We start from the raw sequence: 23,769 nt of genomic DNA on the forward strand, positions 1-23,769 counted from the left end.
GTGATTAGCTGTGATAGGAGAAAACTGTGGATGGATCAACAATATTGTAGTTACTCCACAATACTAACCTAATTGACAGAGTGAATAGAAGGAAGCCAGTACGGAATACAAATATTCCAAAACATCCATCCTGTTTGCAACAAGGCACTAAAGTAATACTGCAAAGAATGTGGCAAAGCAATTCACTTTTTGTCCTGAATACAAAGTTTTATGTTTGGGGCAAGTCAAATAGAACAGACTACTGAGTACCACTCTCCATAACGTTGGAAACAGCAGCGTGAGGAATTGACTCAGTGCAAAAAGACAACTAAAGCTTACTGCTCATTTTTAATTTTTTGTTACAAGCTGTGTTTCGTCAAAGCCTATTTATTTTTGTTACAAGCCGTGTTTCGTTAAAGCCTGTATAAATTTCATTTGTTTCAATGTACCGGTAGGCACCTGCAGCTTATAGACATGTGCGGCTTATTTATGTTCAAAATAATACTTTTTTTAATATGCAGTGGGTGCAGCTTATATTCAGGTGCGCTTAATAGTCCGGAAATTACGGTATATTAATTTTTTTTACTTATTTAGCACTTTTTTGGTTACTACATGATTCCATATGTGTTATTTCATAGTTTTGATGTCTTCACTATTATTCTACAATGTAGAAAAACCCTTGACTGGTACTGTATATACAAATGAAGTCGTAAGTTTACATAAACCTTAGCCAAATACATTTAAACTCAGTTTTTCACAATTCCTGACATTTAATCCAAGTAAAAATTCCCTGTTTTAGGTCAGTTAGGATCACCACTTTATTTTAAGAATGTGAAATGTCAGAATAATAGTAGAGAGAATGATTTATTTCTTTCATCACATTCCCAGTGGGTCTCAAGTTTACATACACTCAATTAGTATTTGGTAGCATTGCCTTTAAATTGTTTAATTTGAGTCAAACGTTTCGAGTAGCCTACCACAAGCTTCCCACAATAAGTTGGGTGAATTTTGGCCCATTCCTCCTGACAGAGCTGGTGTAACTGAGTCAGGTTTGTAGACCTCCTTGATCACACACACTTTTTCAATTCTGCCCACAAATCTTCTATGGGATTGAGGTCAGGGCTTTGGGATGGCCACTCCAATACCTTGACTTTGTTGCCCTTAAGCCATTTTGCCACAACTTTGGAAGTATGCTTGGGGTCATTGTCCATTTGGAAGACCCATTTGTGACCAAGCTTTAACTTCCTGACTGATGTCTTGAGATATTGCTTCAATATATCCACATCATTTTCAATCCTCATGATGCCATCTATTTTGTCAAGTGCACCAGTCCCTCCTGCAGCAAAGCACCCCCACAACATGATGCTGCCACCCCCATGCTTCACGGTTGGGATGGTGTTCTTTGGCTTGCAAGCCTACCCCTTTTTCCTCTAAACATAACGATGGTCATTATGGCCAAACAGTTCTATTTTTGTTTCATCAGACCAGAGGACATTTCTCCAAAAAGTACGATCTTTGTCCCCATGTGCAGTTGCAAACTGTAGTCTGGCTTTTTTATGGCAGTTTTGGAGCAGTGGCTTCTTCCTTGCTGAGCGGACTTTTAGGTTATGTCGATATAGGACTCGTTTTACTGTGGATATAGATACTTTTGTACCTGTTTCCTCCAGCATCTTCACAAGGTCCTTTGCTGTTGTTCTGGGATTGATTTGCACTTTCGCATCAAAGTACGCTCAACTCTAGGAGACAGAACGCGTCTCCTTCTTGAGCGGTATGACGGCTGCGTGGTCCCATGGTCTTTATACTTACGTACTATTGTTTGTACAGATGAACGTGGTACCTTCAGGCATTTGGAAATTGCTCCCAAGGATGAACCAGACATGTGGAGGTCTGCAATTGTTTTCTGAGGTCTTGGCTGATTTGTTTTGATTTTCCATGATGTCAAGCAAAGAGTCACTGAGTGAAGGTAGGCCTTGAAATACATCCACAGGTACACCTCCAATGGACTCAAAGGATGTTAATTAGCCTATGAGAAGCTTTTAAAGCCATGACATCATTTTCTGGAATTTTCCAAGCTGTTTAAATGCACAGTCAACTTAGTGTATGTAAACTTCTGACCCACTGGAATTGTGATTCAGTGAATTATAAGTGAAATAATCTGTCAGTAAACAATTGTTGGAAAAATGACTTGTGTCATGCACCGACTTGCCAAAACTAGTTTGTTAACAAGAAATTTGTGGAGTGGTTGAAAAACGAGTTTTAATGACTTCAACCTTAGCGTATGTAAACTTCCGACTTCAACTGTTTCTGTTGAATGGTGAACTTGGGCTTCATTAAGGTTTATTTGTGATAATAGCCCATGCCTAAACAGCCACCGACCTCACCACACGTCACTGGAACACAGGGCCTGTATTCATAAAACGTCTCAGAGTACGAGTGCTGTTCTAGGATCAGTTTTAGATTGTAATTATTAAGATTACATGTAGAGGGAGGACCTGATGCTAGATCAACACTAATTTTACATTTACATTTTAGTCATTTGGCAGACACTCTTATCCAAAGCAACTTACCATTAATGCGTTCGTCTTAAAATATCTCGGTGAGCACTTCTACTCTGATGTGTAATTGCACTGCCCACAGTAAACTGTGTATTGTGGTCACAACATTTTTCCAAAGTCATTAATGCAGTGATGCAGCATTTTCATCAGCATGCTAAATCGTCAACGCAATAAAATAAGGCAAAAATATTAGAAAGCAAACATGATTTTTATTGAAACAGGTTTACTGATAAATGACAGAGATGGTTGTCATGACACTTCCTTGTTTAATTTCCAAAATCATGGACAAAAAAGTCATACATGGTACTTAACATTGAATAGCAAGGGAATCCATGCTGTGGAGCAGACACTCAATTCACAAAGAAATCAGGCAAAATGCCAGTTTCGATTTCAATAAAAAATATGTAATATTTTTTATTATTTTTTATTTATCCATCTTTACATGGTACAATTTTGTTCACTTTTTTAATAATATAAAAACACTTAATACTGATTGTGAAACACTGGATTTAATTTACAAAACAATAATTATAATAATATTAATATTAATAACAATAACAATAATCATTAAATTGAAACAAAAATAGAATGGAGGAGACCAGTTGGAGCGGTTTCATCTTGTCCCACACAAATAGCAAATTTTTTGGAGGAAATACCGATTGGCATTGAAGTCTACCTGACACACACACACACAAACAAACACAGTATCAGGTCTTTGAGTCTTTCTCATTGCCATTGACAGTGTTATGGGCACAATGAGACACTTTCTAAGCATTCATGAGCCTCTGAGGGATCACTCATTGGCTGATTATGTACTTTTCATTGTCAATCAAGTTCGGTGGGCCAATAATGACCCTCCAGAAAGTGCCCAACTCCCCCAGTACAAAGGATAACAAGTGGTAGGCAAAATACATGAAAGAGAACCATTTAAAGTGTCTCAGCATTTGGAGGATGGGAAAAACCTGCCAGGGGAGAGGAACTTGTATCCATTGCCGGCAGGTAGTCTGATAGAGCGAGCACCAGGGCTGCTGCTAGTGGAAATAGAGGGCGATGGAGCCACCTTTCTGGGGTTGTGTCCATTAGAAGGGTTCTTGTTGCCCCTGTCCAACGACTGCAGCCCCAGCTCCCGCAGCTCCAGGCTGTCTTGGGCGTCGCTGGGGGAGCAGTGTCGTGGGGAGAGGTTCAGAAGGCTCAGCACATCTCTCTTGGCAGAGACCAGGGGTCCTGGGGCGCCACGGAGAGCCCGGACTGGACCCAGATGCTGCTGCTGTTGCTGGGATGCCGTGTTGGCCCAGAATGTCTTCAGGTTGTGGATGGCCACAACCTTCTCATCGATGACGCCCCTCCTGAGGCGGTCCAGGTCTGGGGCATCGGCAGGGCTGGAGCAGGCAGAGCCCGTGGAGGAGTAGGAGAGAGCTGGGGATGGGGCACTGCAAGCCGGGGACTGGTGGCCAGAGCTGGGGGACACGTTACTGGGAGAGCGGGAGATGTGACCACTATATGGGGAGCTGGGGTATTTGAGCTTGAACTGGGCATGGCTGTCCAGGGTAGGGGAGGGGTGACTGCCATCCTTTAGAGAGGTCTCCGAGGCTGCAGGGCTGTTGTAACCAGAGCTGATCTTCTGCAGGGAGGAAGAGCGGGACGGAGGTTTGGGTCGTGGGGAGGACTGGGCGCGGACACTGGCGCTGCTGCTGGGACGGCTGAAGGCGCTGGTCTCTGAGGAGCGGAAGGCAGAGCTCCTGGCTGAGGTAGCTCCAGCTGCAGCCCCCTCAGCCCCAGCCCGTTGTAAACTCCCCACCGCCCGCAGGTGGCTCTGGGTCTCCTCCAGGATCTTCTGGGCCAGCTCCTGGGGGTCCAGAGGGACAGTCTTCTCCTCCTGGGACTTGACGGTGCTATCTGTCTCAGTGCTGGACTGGTCCGACTCACCTGTGTCTGAGCTGCTCACCTTGCCTGGCACCTTCTGGAGGGGACAGTTGGGGCTGGGAACCAGGCTGGTCTTGACTGGGGAGGTGGGGGTGCTGACACTGCCTCGTGACGACACAGACACCTGGTAACCCCGCCCAGCGCCCGAGCTGGAACTACTGACAACACCCCTGCCCCCACGGTGGAGGTGACGCTGCCCGTGACCCGGAGGTAGAGGCAGGGAGTCACAGTGGCTTCCCAGAGGCTCACTGCTGATGATGGAAAAGCCTTCATACTCCTCGTCATCTCCCCGGCCCCCTCCTGCTGCTGCAGCCGCCCCGTGAGGAGAGGAGCGACTGCGGGGAATGTGCGGGTGCTTGTGGGCAGAGAAGTGTGCTGTGGCCCCACCACGCTGTCGGTGGCCCAGGAAGTCACACTCTGACTTGGAGGCAAAGCTCATGGTGGAGGCCACAGAGCTCAGGCTGTAGACGGAGATGGCGTCTGAGGCCAGACTGTCCAGGCAGGGTGGGGAGAAGGGCAGGCTGGGGTAGCCCAGCGGTAGGGGGTTGGAGACAAACTGGGCCGAGGCCAGAGACTCCAGGGAGGACGAGCTGTCCAGGCTGAGACGCTTTGGCAGCTCTGTGGAGTCTGGGAGAGAGGGGCAGAGTGAGGGGGAGGGGGAAGAGTGGGAAATAATTGTAAGGGTAAACATGTTATGGTATACATTAATGTATCCTGTATCAATCAACTATAATCATTTATCACTGTGTATCTACAAATACGATACTTACCAAACAGTGCCAGCAGGGACTGGAGGGCAAAGTGCATGGTGCGTCGGTTGGCTTGCTTGCCCGTCTTCAGTACCACCTCCTCCTGGCCCACCTCACACAGGTCGAATCCTGCACACACACAGGACAGTTACTCTACCTGCCTAGCACACATACCTGCCTAGCACACATACAGCACACATAAAGCACACATACCTGCCTAGCACACATACAGCACACATACCTGCCTAGCACACATACAGCACACATACCTGCCTAGCACACATACAGCCCACATACCTGCCTAGCACACATACAGCCCACATACCTGCCTAGCACACATAAAGCACACATACCTGCCTAGCACACATAAAGCACACATACCTGCCTAGCACGCATACAGCACACATACCTGCCTAGCATACCTACAGCACACATACCTGCCTAGCATACATACAGCACACATACCTGCCTAGCATACATACAGCACACATACAGCCCACATACCTATAAAGCACACATACAGCACACATACCTGCCTAGCACACATACAGCCCACCTACCTGCCTAGCACACATACAGAATACATACCTGCCTAGCACACATACAGTACACCTACCTGCCTAGCACACACACAGCACACCTACCTGCCTAGCACACACACAGCACACCTACCTGCCTAGCACACATACAGCAGACCCTACCTGCCTAGCATACACACAGCAGACCTACCTGCCTAGCATACACACAGCACACCTACCTGCCTAGCATACACACAGCACACCTACCTGCCTAGCATACACACAGCACACCTACCTGCCTAGCATACACACAGCACACCTACCTGCCTAGCACACACACAGCACACCTACCTGCCTAGCATACACACAGCACACCTACCTGCCTAGCATACATACAGCACACCTACCTGCCTAGCATACATACAGCACACATACCTGTCTAGCATACATACAGCACACATACCTGCCTAGCACACATACAGCACACATACCGCACACATATCTGCCTAGCACACATACAGCACACATACCTGCCTAGCACACATACAGCTACGCCTACTACTGACAAATGAGGAAATTACATCCATTTGGATAATTATTTTATTGATATACTGTATCTCACCTAGTGCAGCCAGAAATTCATGGCAGCCTGGCAGTCTCCAGAGCTGCACACTGATGGACACTTGGATGGGCAGCAGAGAGAAGTCCTGCTCCTTCTCCCCTGTCTGAAGCTGGACCAGCACCTGGTGGAGCTGGAGGGACAGAAGAGGAGAGAAATACAGGAGGTGAGACAGGAGTAAAGGAGGAAGCTATATTCCTTTAACTGGTCTATACCAACTTTTATGGACCTGAGTTGTTGATGGGATCAATGGCTACAGATAGACCAAGTGGATATACTTTTTAAGTAGTGAAGTAGAACAAAACAGACAAATGTGTGATGGTTGTGCTCAAGTCAACTGTTTTCCTCCATACACCAGTTTCATAAAATTACTTTCACCATGCCCATCTCTGTTGTGGCAGGGGAGAGTTCATTTTTGGCAGGTTTATTAACTCTGCCTCTGCCCTTTGACCCTGTGTGGGGTTGACCTTTGTTCCCAGGGGATTGGCTCTTCAGCCTATCAGAACTACAGTAGCTTTACTGTGGAGCATGGCTCAGTGGCTCAGGGTGGTTTAGATTAGGAGGGAACCATCTCCTCCTCCTCTGTGGGAGTTTAACGCGTGACCCCCGGGCCACACTCATCCTCACTGTTTAGGGATTATTCAGCCTGGAACAGAGAAACCTTTGTCAAACTGACCTGACGTATTGTCACCACTTGATTAACATGCCCTCTTCCCTTTCTCTTCTCTGTTCATGCTCTGGTTTTTTTTATACGTGGAATGTTCATCCTTTCATCCTGACCTTGAGTGAACCAGGGTTGTAAACCCAAGAACACTTATAATGCTGCACTGCCCAGCAGTGGAATGTTGGCCCAAACAGCACTACACTATAAACGTGGGGCTAGTAGAGGTTGTACATCAGTAACTGGAACTGTATGAGACATGTTTAAGTTTAATTTATTTGCACCAAAGAAAACAAGTGATAGACAACAATACAGATAAAAACAAATAAAGGTGTGATTGGAAGCCCAAGGGCTTATATGAAAATCACACCACAAGAAAACGACATACAGTACATACTGTAAGTGCTAAAGAACAGAGCGTGCTTCACATGCATTTCATCTATTGCTCAGTTAAAGTTCATGCAAGAGGATTGTGCTAGGTGGTTTAAAGCAGCAGTGAAATGGAGAGGGGTGGGATGAGGTGTAGAGGGGGAGGCACACTTACCATTCCCACCATATTTTTAACAGCCTTCAGACCGCAGGTTAGACACAGGGGCAGGAGAGAGAGAGAATAGGCTTTTAGTGCATGCATACAGGACAGGCCATTCACAAAGAGCAGAGGAGACCAGGTCAAATGTGGACAAAGGGCACACAGGGAAACAGAAAAACAACTGATGGGTAGTGTGTCATACATTACACACATACTACACACAACCATTGAATCACCATGCATAGTTGCCTATGCAGTGTGATGTCAGGAATACCTCATATATCATACATGCTTCGAATGTTTCAAATGTTATGGTCACCACCAATGTAAAAACAAAAGCCCAAATCCCTTTCTGGCTACTATATTATTAATCTAAACATGTGAAGAACACATGCCACATTTGGACATGGGTCAACCGCAGTGAGAGTGACAGGGTAAACTCTGGCATCACGAGGAAGAGAACTCAGAATCAGAGCTGAGATTGTGGTAGTTGAGCTCTTGCTGGGGCTGCTGGGTTGCAGCACTTCAATGCAGATCAAAGAGGGGGATTTGCAGGCAGCAAGTGCGTCACCAGACCCACATAACAGGGTTAACTGATAATATAATGATGATGCTTTGCTCTGCCTTCAGCCTCTATGATCGAAATGGTTGAAGGCCCAATGCAGCCCTTTTTATATCAATATCAAATCATTTCTGGGTAACAAGTAAGTACCTTCCTGTAATAGTTTTCCATTAAAATGGACAGAAATTGCTTTTTAGCAAAAAACTAAACGTCCCTTTTTCAGGACCCTGTCTTTCAAAGAAAATTCGTAAAAATCCAAATAACTTCACAGATCTTCATTGTGAAGGGTTTAAACACTGTTTCCCATGCTTGTTCAATGAACCATAAACAATTAATGAACATGCACTTGTGGAATGGTCGTTAAGACACTAACAGTTTACAGACGGTAGGCAATTAAAGTCACAGTTATGAAAACTTAGAGCACTAAAGAGGCCTTTCTACTGACTCTGAAAAACACCAAAAGAAAGATGCCCAGGGTCCCTGCTCATCTGCGTGAATGTGCCTTAGGCATCCTGCAAGGAGGCATGAGGACTGCGGATGTGGCCGGGCAACAAATTGCAATGTCCGTACTGTGAGACGCCTAAGACAATGCTACAGGGAGACAGGACGGACAGCTGATCGGACAGGATCGGTACATCCGAACATCACACCTGCGGGACAGGTATAGGATGACAACAACAACTGCCCGAGTTACACCAGGAACGCACAATCCCTCCATCAGTGCTCAGACTGTCCACAATAGGCTGAGAGAGGCTGGACTGGGGGCTTGTAGGCCTGTTGTAAGGCAGGTCCTCACCGGACATCACTGGCAACAACGCCGCCTATGGGCACAAACCCACCGTCGCTGGACCAGACAGGACTGGCAAAAAGTGCTCTTCACTGACGAGTTACGGTTTTGTCTCACCAGGGGTGATGGTCAGATTTGCGTTTATCGTCGAAGGAATGCGCGTTACACCGAGGCCTGTACTCTGGAGCGGGATCAATTTGGAGGTGGAGGATCCGTCATGGTCTGGGGCGGTGTGTCACAGCAGCATCGGACTGAGCTTGTTGTCATTGCAGGCAATCTCAACGCTGTGCGTTACAGGGAAGACATCCTAATCCCTCATGTGGTGCCCTTCCTGCAGGCTCATCCTGACATTACCCTCCAGCATGACAATGCCACCAGCCATACTGCTTGTTCTGTCTGTGATTTCCTGCAAGACAGGAATGTCAGTGTTCTGCCATGGCCAGCGAAGAGCCCGGATCTCAATCCCATTGAGCACGTCTGGGACCTGTTGGATAGGAGGGTGAGGGCTTGCAGGTGCCTTGGTGGAAGAGTGGGGTAACATTTCACAGCAAGAACTGGCAAATCTGGTGCAGTCCATGAGGAGGAGATGCACTGCAGTACTTAATGCCACACCAGATACTGACTGTTACTTTTGATTTTGTTCAGGGACACATTATTCCAGTTCTGTTAGTCACATGTCTGTGGAACTTGTTCAGTTTATGTCTCAGTTGTTGAATCTTGTTATGTTCATACAAATATTTTCACATGTTACGTTTGCTGAAAATAAACGCAGTTGACAGTGAGAGGACGTTTCTTTTTTTGCTGAGTTTATTTCTCAAGCAAGCTAGGACTGATCTGAGTGGGGAGGGGAAAACTTAAAAGTAGTTGTTATTGGCAGAGAGGTTTGGGACTCTCTTTGTTGAATGAATGATTGAATGAATGAATTGTATTTGTGTCAAATCTCCAGTTGACAACCCATCCCTTACGGAATCAATTGACACAGACAAACATTACAATGATTCACAGTGATAATTCAGTCAGTGATACTTATTCCGGTGTTCTGCGCAGTGCACACCTCATAGAGGATGAAAAATAAATCTAGACATAATAGTAGATAAGGTTATCCAAGCAATAATAATAACCCTAGAGCAGTAAAAAGTAAAAATAAAAACAACAGTAAACATGACAGATCTCTATGACAAGATGCATCCTTCACCCAAGTTTCGTCAAGATCGGGCCAGTGGTGTCTGAGATATCTTGTGTGACTATCGTACCTACATTTCATTACTATAGATCTCCTCTCCGGACAATCAGTGTAATTTTGTAAATGTCAGATCTCTAAGCCAAGACGCAGTGCTGACTGATATATCACGACTATTGTAAAAACATAATAACAGATAGAGACAGATCCACAGTCCCCTCCCCGATTTCATCATACAGATAAATAAATACAGTCAATTAAACGTTATTGGTCTATTAACCAATGTATTGCCTGGTGATGTCACCAGGTAGGCTGAAACTCCACCCATACAAACAGGCTGATTAAAAGGTCCTGTGTAGATTGTACTTTCAAGCAACAACTACCAGGAAATAACTATAATATATTTCTTCACACTTTTACAGTGTTCTTTTCATCAGCTGTTGTACAATATGATACAAAACACAGGAACACTGAATTTTGACTGCACAGGGCCTTTAAGGGCTCAGTGCTCCTGAGTGGCGCAGTGGTCTAAGGCACTGCATCTCAGTGCAAGAGGCGTCACTACAGTCCCTGGTTTGAATCCAGGCTGTATCACATCCGGCCGTGATTGGAGTCCCATAGGGCGGCGCACAATTTTCCGTCATTGTAAATAAGAATTTGTTCTTAACTGACTTGCCTGGTTAAATATAAGTTAAATAAAAATAAAAAATGATTAAAAAATGAAGTCCCCAGCGGCTCAGATAATAGGAAGAGTCGGGTTTCTGTTTCCTTCATAATACACAATGTCTACCTCTTTGGAGTTGCAAGACACTAAATAGTACACTCCAGTGGTGAGCAGTAACACTGTGCTGCTGTGGTGCTGGGGCCTACCCGGTTGATGAGCTGCTCTCCTGCCTCAGAGGCAGTGATGAGTTTACACAGGGCTTGGAGAGCTGGGGGCGGTAGACCTGGGAGACAGGATTAAAGCACATGGTTCATTATTCATCATTCTTTCAAGCTACATTTAATATACCATACATTCAGTAGAAGAGTAAAAAACTGGTTATTCTGTGTGTTGGTAAAAAGCACACAAAGCCACATGATAAGCAGTATTGTAACTTTTGATATTCTATTGTAGAAAGATGGAGGCCCAGTTCATGTTTGGAGCTGTTCTCCATCTCACTGTCCTATCCCCAGTCCCATGTCCTCCTGCCAACGACCACTGCCTACCAAGTATTGACTGCAGGGTGGTGCTACACTGCTGTAGCCTGTCTCCAGGGTCTGCTGTGGGGAAGAAAACAGCAGCAGGGATGCCGGTGCCAGCCGAGTCCAGGCGGAAGCCCACAGCGGTCAGCAGGGCATGCCAGCCTGGGACGCCCCCCACCTTGTTCTCCACACTCTGCTGGGACGTGTACATGGAGTTACGCTGGCCATTCTGAATCCTCTGGAGAGACTTCTCCACCTGGGGACAGGGGGATTTAGACTAATGTAAGAGTGTGTGTGTGTGTGTGTGTGTGTGTGTGTGTGTGTGTGTGTGTGTGTGTGTGTGTATTTGACCCTCACAAGGTGCAGTAAGACCCGCAGAGCATCCCGTGCTCTCTCTGGATACTGTAGGATCTCTGCTAGAGCCTGGCCAATCAGGGACGAGGGGCTGTTCAGCTTCACATCATTACCAATCAGCATGTAGCCTGGACAGACACACCCACAAGATCAACAGGAAGGAGAGGAAAAGAGAGATGCAGACAGTGAGAGTCCAGTTGGGTAAACAGAAAGTAATTATGACACAATTGGGAACATGGGTGAACTGGGATCTACTCAGTCGGTGACAAACCAAGCCAATCTGAGTGTGTGGAAGTAGAATGTGTCTAACCTGCCCAGTTGGAGGGGTGGGAGTACTGAGTGTGTGGAAGTAGAATGTGTCTAACCTGCCCAGTTGGAGGGGTGGGAGTACTGAGTGTGTGGAAGTAGAATGTCTCTAACCTGCCCAGTTGGAGGGGTGGGAGTACTGAGTGTGTGGAAGTAGAATGTGTCTAACCTGCCCAGTTGGAGGGGTGGGGGTACTGAGTGTGTGGAAGTAGAATGTGTCTAACCTGCCCAGTTGGAGGGGTGGGGGTACTGAGTGTGTGGAAGTAGAATGTCTCTAACCTGCCCAGTTGGAGGGGTGGGAGTACTGAGTGTGTGGAAGTAGAATGTGTCTAACCTGCCCAGTTGGAGGGGTGGGGGTACTGAGTGTGTGGAAGTAGAATGTGTCTAACCTGCCCAGTTGGAGGGGTGGGGGTACTGAGTGTGTGGAAGTAGAATGTCTCTAACCTGCCCAGTTGGAGGGGTGGGAGTACTGAGTGTGTGGAAGTAGAATGTCTCTAACCTGCCCAGTTGGAGGGGTGGGAGTACTGAGTGTGTGGAAGTAGAATGTCTCTAACCTGCCCAGTTGGAGGGGTGGGAGTACTGAGTGTGTGGAAGTAGAATGTCTCTACCCTGCCCAGTTGGAGGGGTGGGAGTACTGAGTGTGTGGAAGTAGAATGTCTCTAACCTGCCCAGTTGGAGGGGTGGGAGTACTGAGTGTGTGGAAGTAGAATGTCTCTAACCTGCCCAGTTGGAGGGGTGGGAGTACTGAGTGTGTGGAAGTAGAATGTCTCTAACCTGCCCAGTTGGAGGGGTGGGAGTACTGCTTGCTGCTCTGGACAGTCTTCATGGCGTCTGCGAGGGCAGCGCTGGCCTTGGTCCCGTTGAGCAGAGCGGTGTAGAAGGCATGGACGAACACTTTGGAGGCTGACACAGGAACAGGCCACAGAGACACCAGGACACACTGGGCCCCAGCAGCCAGGAAGGCCCTGGTCAGACCTACCACACCGTCTGCTGTCACCTTACTGCTGGACTCCTGGTATGACCTGTAGATAAGATACACACACCACCACCTGGTTACATAACCCTCTATCACCAATACTAGACTACTGCTCTGTCGACTATATCTTTATCTACCACAGCATAACTACATAACCATCAGTGGATAACAGAGTGGACATTTTGTAATAGAATCTGGTTCCCAACTCCCCAGGACCACTTGAAATAAGAGGTGTTCCACATTAGGCCAGCCGCCCCTCTCCTGGTTCACTCACCCCAGCACCACCAGTTTGACAGGCAGCCTCAGGTCCAGTATGTCAGCAGCGGTGAGCAGGAACTCCTGCAGGGGAGGGCTGTCACAGATACTCTCTACGTCGCTCCCATCATCCTGCAGGTGCAGGCTCTCTGGGATGGTATAGCTGCTCCCAAACGAGCCCTTCCTGCCCTTGCCTCCACTGCCTCTCTTCCCGCCCCCTGCCCCTCTCCCTCCAGTTCCCACACCCGCCCCTGCCCCGCCGGGTATGCTCTCTGGGTTGGGTGTGAGCACCAGGGCGGCCAGCTTCCAGGAGATGTGGGTAGCGAAGTGGGCACACTCGGCTTGGGTGAGGGCACTCATCACCCTCTCCTTGGTGGCAGAGGATCCAGCCAGTGGATGGCAGCCCAGCAGCTCAGACACCATGAGGGCCTCCTCCTCGGCCGAGGGCATGGGCCCCCACAGCCAGCGGTCCATCACAGAGGACGGCAGACGAGGGTTACCCACCACAGCTGCCATGGACACGCCCCCACAGGAAGCCGGCCCCGCCCGCCGAGAATGACCCTGAGGACACATTGAGAGAGGCCAATGATGACAATGATAGAATGTAACAGCGGCTTGACAGTGGTAGTGACAGCAATAAAATAAGTGATGGCATTCAAATAAAAGCCAAGGATTCTGACCTTGGAGCTGATCCCCAGACCCTGGATGGAGGGCACGGCGATGAGGCTGAAGCGTTCATACAGGTACTCATTAGAGGAGCTGCCCTTCAGCAGGGCGAAGGGGATGAGGTACAACTCCCCCTCCAATACCAATATCAGCTGTCTGTGTCTGCCCACCGGACCACTAGAATGCATCAGGCCCTGGACAAACAGAGACAGGGAGTGATGAGTGCTATTAATATTGGACTTACTATAGTGTAAACACTTTCTCTCCGTCTTTCCTCCTCCCCTCTCTATCAAATGCACACACACAGGTCATATGCTCACCCCTTCCATGGGTGCGATGAGCAGGTCGTAGAGGGCACGGAGAGGAGGTTTGTTGAGGTTGCTGGGTCGGCGAGGCAGAGAGGAGCAGCCATCTTTGGCTGGGGACACAGTGTTACTGAACAGGCTAGTCATACTCTGGCAGCTCCTGCAAAACACAAACACAATGGTGTTCATTTCAGATGGCACTGCACACCAAACTGTTTGTAAAGAGAAGTGATCATTACAGCTATTTACACTGGCACATAGGCATAGTAGTTTTAGGCAGCACACACGCGCACACACAGTAAGAGTACTAGTAATGGTCTTTCTGGTTGAGGAACTGTGCCTAGAGCCAGCCAGCCAGCACAGTGCTGCATCGGAAGTACCCCCTGGTGGGATGCAGCAGTCAGCCACAGCAGCAGTTCCTGTGGGCAATGTATTAATGGCACAACACTGTACTGTAGTATGGCATGTAGAAAGTGATATAGCACAGCACACTAAATAAAATAAATTGTGCATTTGAGATAAAAATGTCCACTAGATGGCGATGTGGGACTGTAGAACTGTGGAGGGGAGTGTAGCGTGAGACCTCTGGACCTGACAGACTCACTGTGGGAGAGTGAGGAAAAAAATTACACTTCCCCTGCCTCTCTCCCCAACTATCTACCCAGCTACCTGGCATGAACCTAACCAAAGCTTACACTGGAAGACTTCCAACGATCCACCCAACAAGGATGACACTCATTTTGTTCTGCTCACTATTGAATATGTGCACAAGGCTTTTATGTCGCAGCACCTCGCCTGTCTGAACTCGACAGCTGTAAGACGCTCTGCTGCTCAACATTAGCAGTCCTGCTGAATACAAATGCTGTGTGTGCTGTGTGACGAAGAGAGTTATGGCTCCCTGCTTGGGCAGAGGTGCGCTGTGCGGCACGCTGAAAGCTGCCGTAATAGCCGCTGTGGGTAGATGAGCCTTCTGCTTTGTTTACACACAGCCAGGCCCAGGCTCCACGGGGCACATTGCTATCCATCTGCTGTAATAACCAGCCTCCCCGTCTGGCCCCCCAGCCCCCCTCTCTTCATCCTGCCCTCCTGGTGGTACCCCTGGGCCACTGGCTCTCCTCCAGCTATCTCCCACGCCTCATAGGGAAAGCCAATAGTTTGTTAGCCTGACAGGAGGAGCGTGAGAGGAAACGAGGGTCGAGTGAAGAAAAGGGATAGAAAAGAGAGAAAGGGGAATGTAGAAGGAAAGGCTTAAAGCAGAAGGCTAGGAGGTTAAGGGTATGCTCAGTGGCTCTTTTATCTGGGTGCAGGTTGAATGGAGGGACATACAGGAAGTAGGTTCCAACTCTCAGTGGATTCAGTCATGTAATACTATTGCACCAATAAGGCTGATAGCCACCCAAAGGTCTCCTTGACAGCTATACAATGTCTAGGAACATCTGATTGAAGAGCTCTGTTATTCTTTACAAAGTGAGATTACAGAGTAGGTAATCTCTTGTGGACAGACGCACGTACATTAAATAGTATTGTAGTATCTGTCAATAGACTGTGGGATGGGACGACTAACGAGGAACTGTGTTCCGGCGCAATTTTTTTTGCCACTGATCATTTGGACGAATCACAATTTCGGAAGGGGAGGGGACATTTGGGCCATAGACTTGCCTGTAACTTGCAAAGAGAGGGGGGAGGAGCTACTGCCCTGCTTCCGCTCTTCGTTTTAGTTTATTTTCTAACACGTTTCCCCCCAGAACTTAATCGAGCATCTGATGCAATTACACAACATTTTAGTTCTGGGTTTCGTAGATTACAGATGCGGTGACTTTTCAATCAGAAAAGCTAGCTCCTTCATATTTTGACTTCGTAGCTCTCTTCGGAGATAGATGAGGTTAAAGTTCACATCAGACATTCAGACACCTTGCCAGGAACTATACAATCATTCGTTCATGCTCAGAATCCCTATGTCTTTTACCTTGGTCTTTGTACTATTGTTGATACATTCTTCTTTTAAATGTTTTTCTCTCCTAATAAAATCTATTCTCTGAATAAAAAGTTATTATTCTCTTAATGTAACTTTCTTACATCAACAGTCTTAAACTCACACAGCAAAGGGACTACGGGAAAAGTTTGCAGACAAGAAATAAATGATGAGAAATCAAATAAAAGAGAAGCCTTGATAGCCACATTTTATATTGATATCAAAACTCCAAGATGTATGGCTTGAAATGACAATGAGCCTTTCTTTATTTTCCTTTGCTTTAGTGAGATTGACCAGTGGTTCTTAAGCACAAGGGGCTTTATGATTCAGATATTCTTTTGTGGCCCAAAAGAACGAGTGGATTATTACCGGCAGCCCATTAAAGAACGAGTGGATTATTACCGGCAGCCCATTAAAGAACGAGTGGATTATTACCGGCAGCCCATTAAAGAACGAGTGGATTATTACCGGCAGCCCATTAAAGAACGAGTGGATTATTACCGGCAGCCCATTAAAGAACGAGTGGATTATTACCGGCAGCCCATTAAAGAACGAGTGGATTATTACCGGCAGCCCATTAAAGAATGAGTGGATTATTACCGGCAGCCCATTAAAGAGGCTTAATGGGCATTGAGATCCAATTACAGCTGGAATTACCCTCTCATCAAAGAGAACCTCAACTGGAGATGAGGACAGGGAAATACGACCCAGACGAGCACACACACGCAATTTAAACACGCACGCACTTAAAACACACACATACACTTAAACACACAGACACACATCGCCAATCAGTAAAGTGCAAACACATGCACTGAATGACAAAGTGATACTAATGCTAATTAACTCTAACATGAACACAGACACACCCAGTCAAGTGTATATACCATCATAAAATCACATACTGTATGCACATCTGGGCTTCAAAAACAATTATAAACTGGGTGGTTCGAGCCCTAAATGCTGAATGGCTAAAAGCCGTGGTCTATCAGACCGTATACCACGGGTATGACAAAACATGTATTTTTACTGCTCTAGTTACGTTGGTAACCAGTTTATAATAGCAATAAGGTACCTCAGGGGTTTGTGATATATGGCCAATATACCACAGCTAAGGGCTGTATGCAGGCACTCCGCGTTGCGCCGTGCAAAAGAACAGTCCTTAGCCGCCATATACCACACCTCCTTGTGCCTTATTTCTTAAATAGACTCACACATGCATATAGTTCATGGTCACGTAATAGTCTTATGAAGGCAGGGAGCTGATAATGGCTTTTCCAACTCTGCCAATTGAATAAGGAGGATTCACATGCCTCTGAGCTGGCTAAACAAAGGAGAAAATACTATTTTCACAGAAAGCTAATATTCTAATGAATTCCCCTACCTAACAGGATCCTGTCCCCATCAGATAGCTTTCTTATTATGGGAATTAGAGATGAACGATAAAGGCTCTCTTTCTCCACTGGAGTCCTCTAACTAACTGCTCTTGGAGGTCAGTGTCTCACACAGTGTCTGTCTCACCTGTTGAACAGGTTGTTTCTGGACACCATGCGGAGAAAGCCTGTGGGGTCAGTCACAGAGTTGAGTTTGTTGTTGAGCTCCTCAAACTGCTGGTCCAACAGGTCCCCTGCCTCACTCTCTGTCTCACTGCTAGAACAACCCCTGAGAGAGAGAGCGAAAGAGGGAGAGAGAGATTGAGGGGTGGAGAAAGAGAGAGAGTGATAGAGGGGGGAGAGAGAAAGAGAGAGAAATTATACTGTTAGATATGCCTGCATGCCCACACACACTCCTGCTCACACACACAGACACGACCAGCCCAGTTTCACGGGCATGGTCCAGAAAGAGCCCTGACAGGAAGCAGAGTTAAATCCTCTCTTTTATATGCTGCTAATGCTGATCTAGCCAGCGCCCAGCAGTGAGTCTGTTCTGTTACTCCATCCTCTACCCTTCTATCTACACCCCTTCTCTCCCCATACACCCCTCTATCTATCCATCCCTGCCCCCCACTTTTACCCCCATCCCATCCAAACCGCTTCCATTTTCCTCTGTCAGCTCACTGCTCTCATCGGTCCCAAGTTAAACCATGGGAACTGGTGCTCTCATCTAAAATCTCTCTCATTCTTTCTCTCCACTAATCCATATATTCGCTGTAGCCTCTCTGAGATCCATTCCCATGAAGGCCCCTCTCTGTCCACATCTCTCTAACACACGGCATGTGCAGTAACACATGCTAGTAGGTGGTGAAGGTACATAGAGTACTGTACAATACAGGTCAGAAGGTATGGGGAGATGGGCAGTGGGGAAAGAGATAGACTCTATGGTAGACTGGTTTTATTGAGGAGGACTGAGGAGACATTCTTCCCAAATATGGTGCTACTGTGGTGTTATTACCCCTCCCTCTCTTATCCCCCACTGCCATCCCTCCTTTTTCTCGGTAATAGTACTCTCTCTGTTTCTGTCTCCCTCCATCTCCCCCCCCCCCCCCCCCCTGTCCCCCTCTCTATATCCTCTGTGAAAAGTGAATGGGGCGGTAAGTGGTGCCATATTGTGGCTAGCCAGGCGTAGTGGCGTGTGGGCTTCCTCCCATTGGAGCGGTAAATGACTCCGTAATGGGGCAGGAGGGCACGGCAGGCTGGGGATTGGCAGTGTGCACACTGGCTGGCCACTAAAGGCTGAATCCTAATTTGAAAAATGTGTGTCAACTTGAAATGTTGCATAAATCAAGCAAAATGTACAGGCAACTGCCAAAATAATGGAAACACTTGAGTAAATAAGGGATACAAAGTATATTGAAAGCAGGTGCTTCAACACAGGTGTGGTTTCTGAGTTAATTAAGCAATTAACATCCCATCATGCTTAGAGTCATGCACTGAAATGCTGGGCAGGCCATTATTTTGGCTACCATGGCTATACCCCCATAGGTTGACAATACCCCCATCCACAGGGCACTGAATGGTTTGATGAGCATGAAAACGATATAAACCATATTCCATGGCCGTCTCAGTCACCAGATCGCAACCCAATTGAACACTTATGGGAGATTCTGGAGCGGCGTCTGAGACAGCGTTTTCCACCACCATCAACACACCATTAACAAAACACTAAATTATGGAATTTCTTGGCGAAGAATCGTGTCACATTCCTGCAATAGACATTTGTAGAATCTATGACAAGGTGCATTGAAGCTGTTCTGGCTCGTGGTGGCCCAACGTCCTATTAAGACACTATGTTGGTGTTTTCTTTATTTTAGCAGTCACCAGAAGTTAATGATAAGGAAACATTTGCATGGAAGTTCAGTGAGATTCACGAGTACAGTGTAGACACTTGAAGGGGTTGGAACCGAAAACCGGAAAATAACAAAACATTTAGAGGAACAGAAAGAGAAAGAAAGTGATCAACTGTGCCAGTACAGAACGGTTATATTAAAAGCATGAGAACTGGTTTATAACATCGTTTTCATTTCTGGTTTGTCCCACAAAAAAACGCAACAAAGTGCCTGTACAAAGTCCTCACTCTGTCACTCAGAATCTTCTTCCCCTGTCTGCCTGACGGCTGGAAATCTTTGCCAGTGTGTGTATGCTTTTGTAGGCTTCCTGCCCCTCCCCCGAAGCACAGGTTAATGTACTGACGTTACAATCCTGATTCAAAAGAGAAAAGAGGGATTCTTAATAGGAGAAGAATGGATTCACTTATTATTTTTTTAACCCCTTTTTTTCTCCCCAATTTCATGGTATCCAATTGGTAGTAGTTACAGTCTTGTCTCATCAACTCCCGTATGGACTCAGGAGAGGCGAAGGTCGAGAGCCATGAGTCCTCCGAAACACAACCCAACCAAGCCGCACTGCTTCTTGACACAAAGCACATCCAACCCGGAAGCCAGCCGCACCAATGTGTCGGAGGAAACACCGTACACCTGGCGACCTGGCCAGCGTGCACTGCGCCGCCCCATGGGCCTCCCGGTCACGGCCGGCTACGACAGAGCCTGGGCTCAAACCCAGAGTATCTGGTGGCACAGCTAACACTGTGATGCAGTGCCTTAGACCACTGCACCACCCGGGAGGCCTTGGATTCACTTTTCAATGCTAGTTAAGGATACTATAGTTATCACGTTTCACATTGGGTTTATTAACGACAGAAAGGTAAGAGGTGTTTTTAATTCTGGTGCCGTTCACACACAAACTTGTTAGCTAGCTAGCTCTAGTCCGGCCAACTCAGTTCAAAGGAAATTCAAAGTTCCTCCATAGAACCCGCTCCTCCATAGGTAGGCTATGATTCTGTAATGCATGTCATAACAAGATGGCCAGCGCTTCAAGGTTCAAAGCGGTTCAGAACTTTATTTTGCTGATTGGGAACAAAAGAATGGTGGTTCTGTTCAGAACTAAACGATTGGAAAATAATTGTGGTTCCAACCCGTGCCCTGAAGTAAACCTGCAGTTTGATTGCTCACTTCATTTATTTGTCATCAAATTACGCATAGTCCGTCTAACAAGTCTCCTCCCACCCTGCATATCACTCCAACCGTTTCCCTCTGCATCTCTCTGCCTTCCTCCTTTCTATCTTCTTCCTCTCCTCTGCCCTCAGTAACCTGTCTGCTGTGTTTTCCTGTCTCCCAGTCCCAGACACTATTTGTTAAGTGAGTCCAGTGGGCATCGAGAGAGACATTATTCTGTCTCATTGGTTCCCAGTGGGAGCAGAGAGCAGTTGTTTAGACAGATATCGGGGTTCTGTCATCACACCATGCACTCGGGAGAATGACTCCTTGAGACTGCATACAGAACAGCACAGTATCCCTCTATGTGCATCAGCCAGTGCCCACTCTATAGCATGCATGGTATATTCTGAACTCCAAGTGGTGGTGTGCGCGCGTGTGTGTGTATTACCTGCTGTAGTAGGATTCTACTCCCAGGGCCTCCCGAGCACCGGCTATGTGCTGCTCCAGAGACGAGCCGCTGGCCACACCCCCTCCCCCGCCCTCATGGAGGTCTGGCCCGCCCTCTGTCACGCCCTCTCCCAAGTACACCTCATGGAACTTCAGGATGCCTTGGAGAAGGAGAGAGAGAAAGAAAAGGAGAAAGAGATTATTGTCAACAAGTTAAACGTATTGGTCATATCACAATGGGAAAATGAATAGTACTACACTATGTCATGATGCACACAGCACTAGTGGACTTATTCCACTACAATGAAAGTGTAATAAAACCAGTTTAGCTGTCTTCAGCCCACCAAACGTGTTAACAATAAGAGAACATATGTAGAGATTGCACGCTGTAAAACTAAGTTACGCTACATTTACTAGCACATCTGCAGAGCAAAATGAATAAACAAATAACGTTCAATAAAATATAAGAGTGGCTGCCTGTGCCATCTGCTCCGTGCCATGGGAGCTGAGATGTTAGAGGAGAAGGGAGGGGGGGGACTACCACAGCAGTGGTGGTGGTGGTAGATACTGAGTGTGGGGGTTGAGTTAGGCTTTGAATATGTTCACATCTGTGAGTTGGCAGACAGGCTGTACACCAGTTCATTTATTAGGAGTCCCTTCACTGACTAAGGGTTCTTTTACCCAGGTCCTGTGCTATGTGAATGCCAGGGGGAGAGAGAGACAGAGCAGAGGGCTGATTACAGGAATGGTGACCTCAGGCAAGAGGTAGCTCTTTCAACCTTTTCATTTCCCTCTACAGTACAACACCCGTCTATATTACTACTATTAGACACGGCAGCCTTGGCTCTGGATTTTACCAACCGATCAAGGCTGGTGGGCGTGTGTTATCATGACTCACAGCTTTCATTCACACTTTGTCTAGTAGGGTTAAAAGAGAAGCACAGGCTAGCAGTCTCCCTGGCAGCTCTTCAGGGTAAAAGAACCCTTAGTCAGTCAGGCGAGAGCTATGACTGGGCTTCAAAGCCCCCTCTATTCTCTTTGGTGAGAGAGAAAGGCTATGGAGTAACCTACTCAATACTAAAGGCAGCAAAGCTTGTTTGTGTGAGAGATTATGTGTGTGTACGCGCACAAGAGTAGGTGTGTGTGTTTCCCTGTTGAATTGTGTGTGAGGATGTTGATTCATTGTGCAAGTGCTGTTTGGCTCTGTCATTCTCGGTTACCATGGTTCATCGGCAGGTGCCCTGAGAGGCAAGGCTTTCTTACCCTCTGAACACAAGCCATGCCCTCCTGGACTCACAGCTAAACAAAGCAAAATCAAGATGAAATTCATTTGATTGAGTGTGTATGTGTGTGTTTTGTGTCTGTATAATGTTTTGTATAATAGATTTGTACAGGTTTACATAGTACCCTTACAGTTCATTGTATCAGCACACAGAGGAACTGAGTTAGCTGATATCCGCCTCCCTCTCCCCCAGGTCTTACCTGCTCCTGGAGCCAGCAGCCAGCTGTACAGGTACCCAGCAGCCATGGAGAAGTAGAGCACCAGGGCCCTCTGGCTGTTCACCGTGTCCAGGATGTGCTCCACTGTGACTGGGGTGTAGGGGTCTGAGTCCTGCTGGCCTGTCTGCCTCTCCACCAGCAGGTCAGCAAAGGCCCGCGTCCGACCCCGCTCTGCCACCGCCAACGCCTCGTCATGGTGACCTGGACAGCAGAGGGTCAAAGGACAACGCTAGTTTTTCTAGCTATCAGCGAGCAAACACGTACAAATGTGCAGTAGTGTAAATATTTTGCAACAAATGGGTAAAGATAGGCACGAACATGAAAAGAAAGTAAGAGAATAGCAGACAGAATGAAAGAAAGAGGGAAGGACGGTGAGGACGGAATGCGGGCAATGGATCGCGTAACAATACCTAGGCTGACAAGGACCCTCTGGAGTGCCTGATAGGAGGAGGTCTGCAGGTCAAACAGAGAAAGTTTGTAGTCGGTGCTGTGCTGGGCCTCATGACGAATGGTCTCAAACAACGCAGATGCTCGGTAGAGCTGCAGGACAAATAACACAACCCCAGATAACGATCAGTTACTGTATAGTACACCCTCTGTTCACTGTTCACTCCATCAGCGACTCAAAGGTAGAGAGATAAGAGCTCAGTCAGACATGCAGTGGCAGAAAGAAGACACTAGATGGCAGAAGCCCTCAGTGTAAATTATATTTGATATCAGCACAGCTCCCTCAGCTCCCTCTCTTAAACACAGCTCTGATTTTCAACACAGCCACCCTCCCCTCTCATCTCATCCACCCAGACAAGAGAGAGGGAACTGAAGATGCTAAGCCATCGCCTGGGCTTCCAAGACACACAATGTCTTCCAGGGAAACAGTGTGTCCACAGAACACCGTCTCCCTGAGCCCTCTCAAGACTTATTTTCTCAGTTCAGTCCCAGACGCTATTAGGCTGGAGAGGGAGAAGGAGAGGGAGAAGGAGAGGGAGAAGGGGGAGAGGTGGGAGGGCAGACATACTGTGGGCGGAGGCTGTGCTATGCTGCACACTAGCAGTCCAGGCCAGCCAGGAGTGCTGATTCATGGGAGTTGGTATTGATTTCCTATTCCTCCTCTGTTGTCAGGCCTTTAAGATGACTGAGAATGTTCCACCTCCAAATCCAGTCTGTAAGAGGCCACCATTGACACTAAACTACACACACCAACCATTCAGATAGCTGCTGCCCTGGGACTGGCACATGGAAGAGATGTAATTGGAATGAATCAGGCATGTATGTGTGTGTGTGTGAATGGTGAGGAGGTTACAGCTAGCCA

The 23,769-nt window shown here is 47.2% G+C and overlaps 1 protein-coding gene across 2 annotated transcripts in view; it reads right to left on the reverse strand.

Moving 5' to 3' along the window:
* Positions 1 to 2,721: 2,721 nt before the first annotated feature.
* Positions 2,722 to 23,769, reverse strand: part of LOC106580375 (tetratricopeptide repeat protein 28) — a 217,984-nt gene continuing 196,936 nt past the window's right edge. Inside the window, exons 10-24 of one of the 2 annotated variants that reach the window (XM_014161362.3) lie at positions 22,871 to 23,000; positions 22,443 to 22,661; positions 20,962 to 21,121; positions 17,603 to 17,743; positions 14,125 to 14,269; positions 13,819 to 13,998; positions 13,158 to 13,699; positions 12,682 to 12,929; positions 11,605 to 11,729; positions 11,272 to 11,503; positions 10,933 to 11,009; positions 7,549 to 7,572; positions 6,347 to 6,476; positions 5,228 to 5,335; positions 2,722 to 5,084 (exon numbers count right to left, since the gene is read on the reverse strand). In XM_014161362.3, coding sequence (XP_014016837.1) covers positions 3,472 to 5,084; positions 5,228 to 5,335; positions 6,347 to 6,476; positions 7,549 to 7,572; positions 10,933 to 11,009; positions 11,272 to 11,503; positions 11,605 to 11,729; positions 12,682 to 12,929; positions 13,158 to 13,699; positions 13,819 to 13,998; positions 14,125 to 14,269; positions 17,603 to 17,743; positions 20,962 to 21,121; positions 22,443 to 22,661; positions 22,871 to 23,000 — 4,074 coding nt within the window. In that variant the 3' untranslated portion in view covers positions 2,722 to 3,471. The remainder of the gene's footprint in view (positions 5,085 to 5,227; positions 5,336 to 6,346; positions 6,477 to 7,548; positions 7,573 to 10,932; positions 11,010 to 11,271; positions 11,504 to 11,604; positions 11,730 to 12,681; positions 12,930 to 13,157; positions 13,700 to 13,818; positions 13,999 to 14,124; positions 14,270 to 17,602; positions 17,744 to 20,961; positions 21,122 to 22,442; positions 22,662 to 22,870; positions 23,001 to 23,769) is intronic. The other variant, XM_082966301.1, reaches the window with a different exon arrangement.

Source organism: Salmo salar, chromosome 20 (genome assembly GCF_965601325.2).
Source record: "Salmo salar chromosome 20, fSalSal1, whole genome shotgun sequence".
Taxonomy (NCBI): Eukaryota; Metazoa; Chordata; class Actinopteri; order Salmoniformes; family Salmonidae; genus Salmo; species Salmo salar.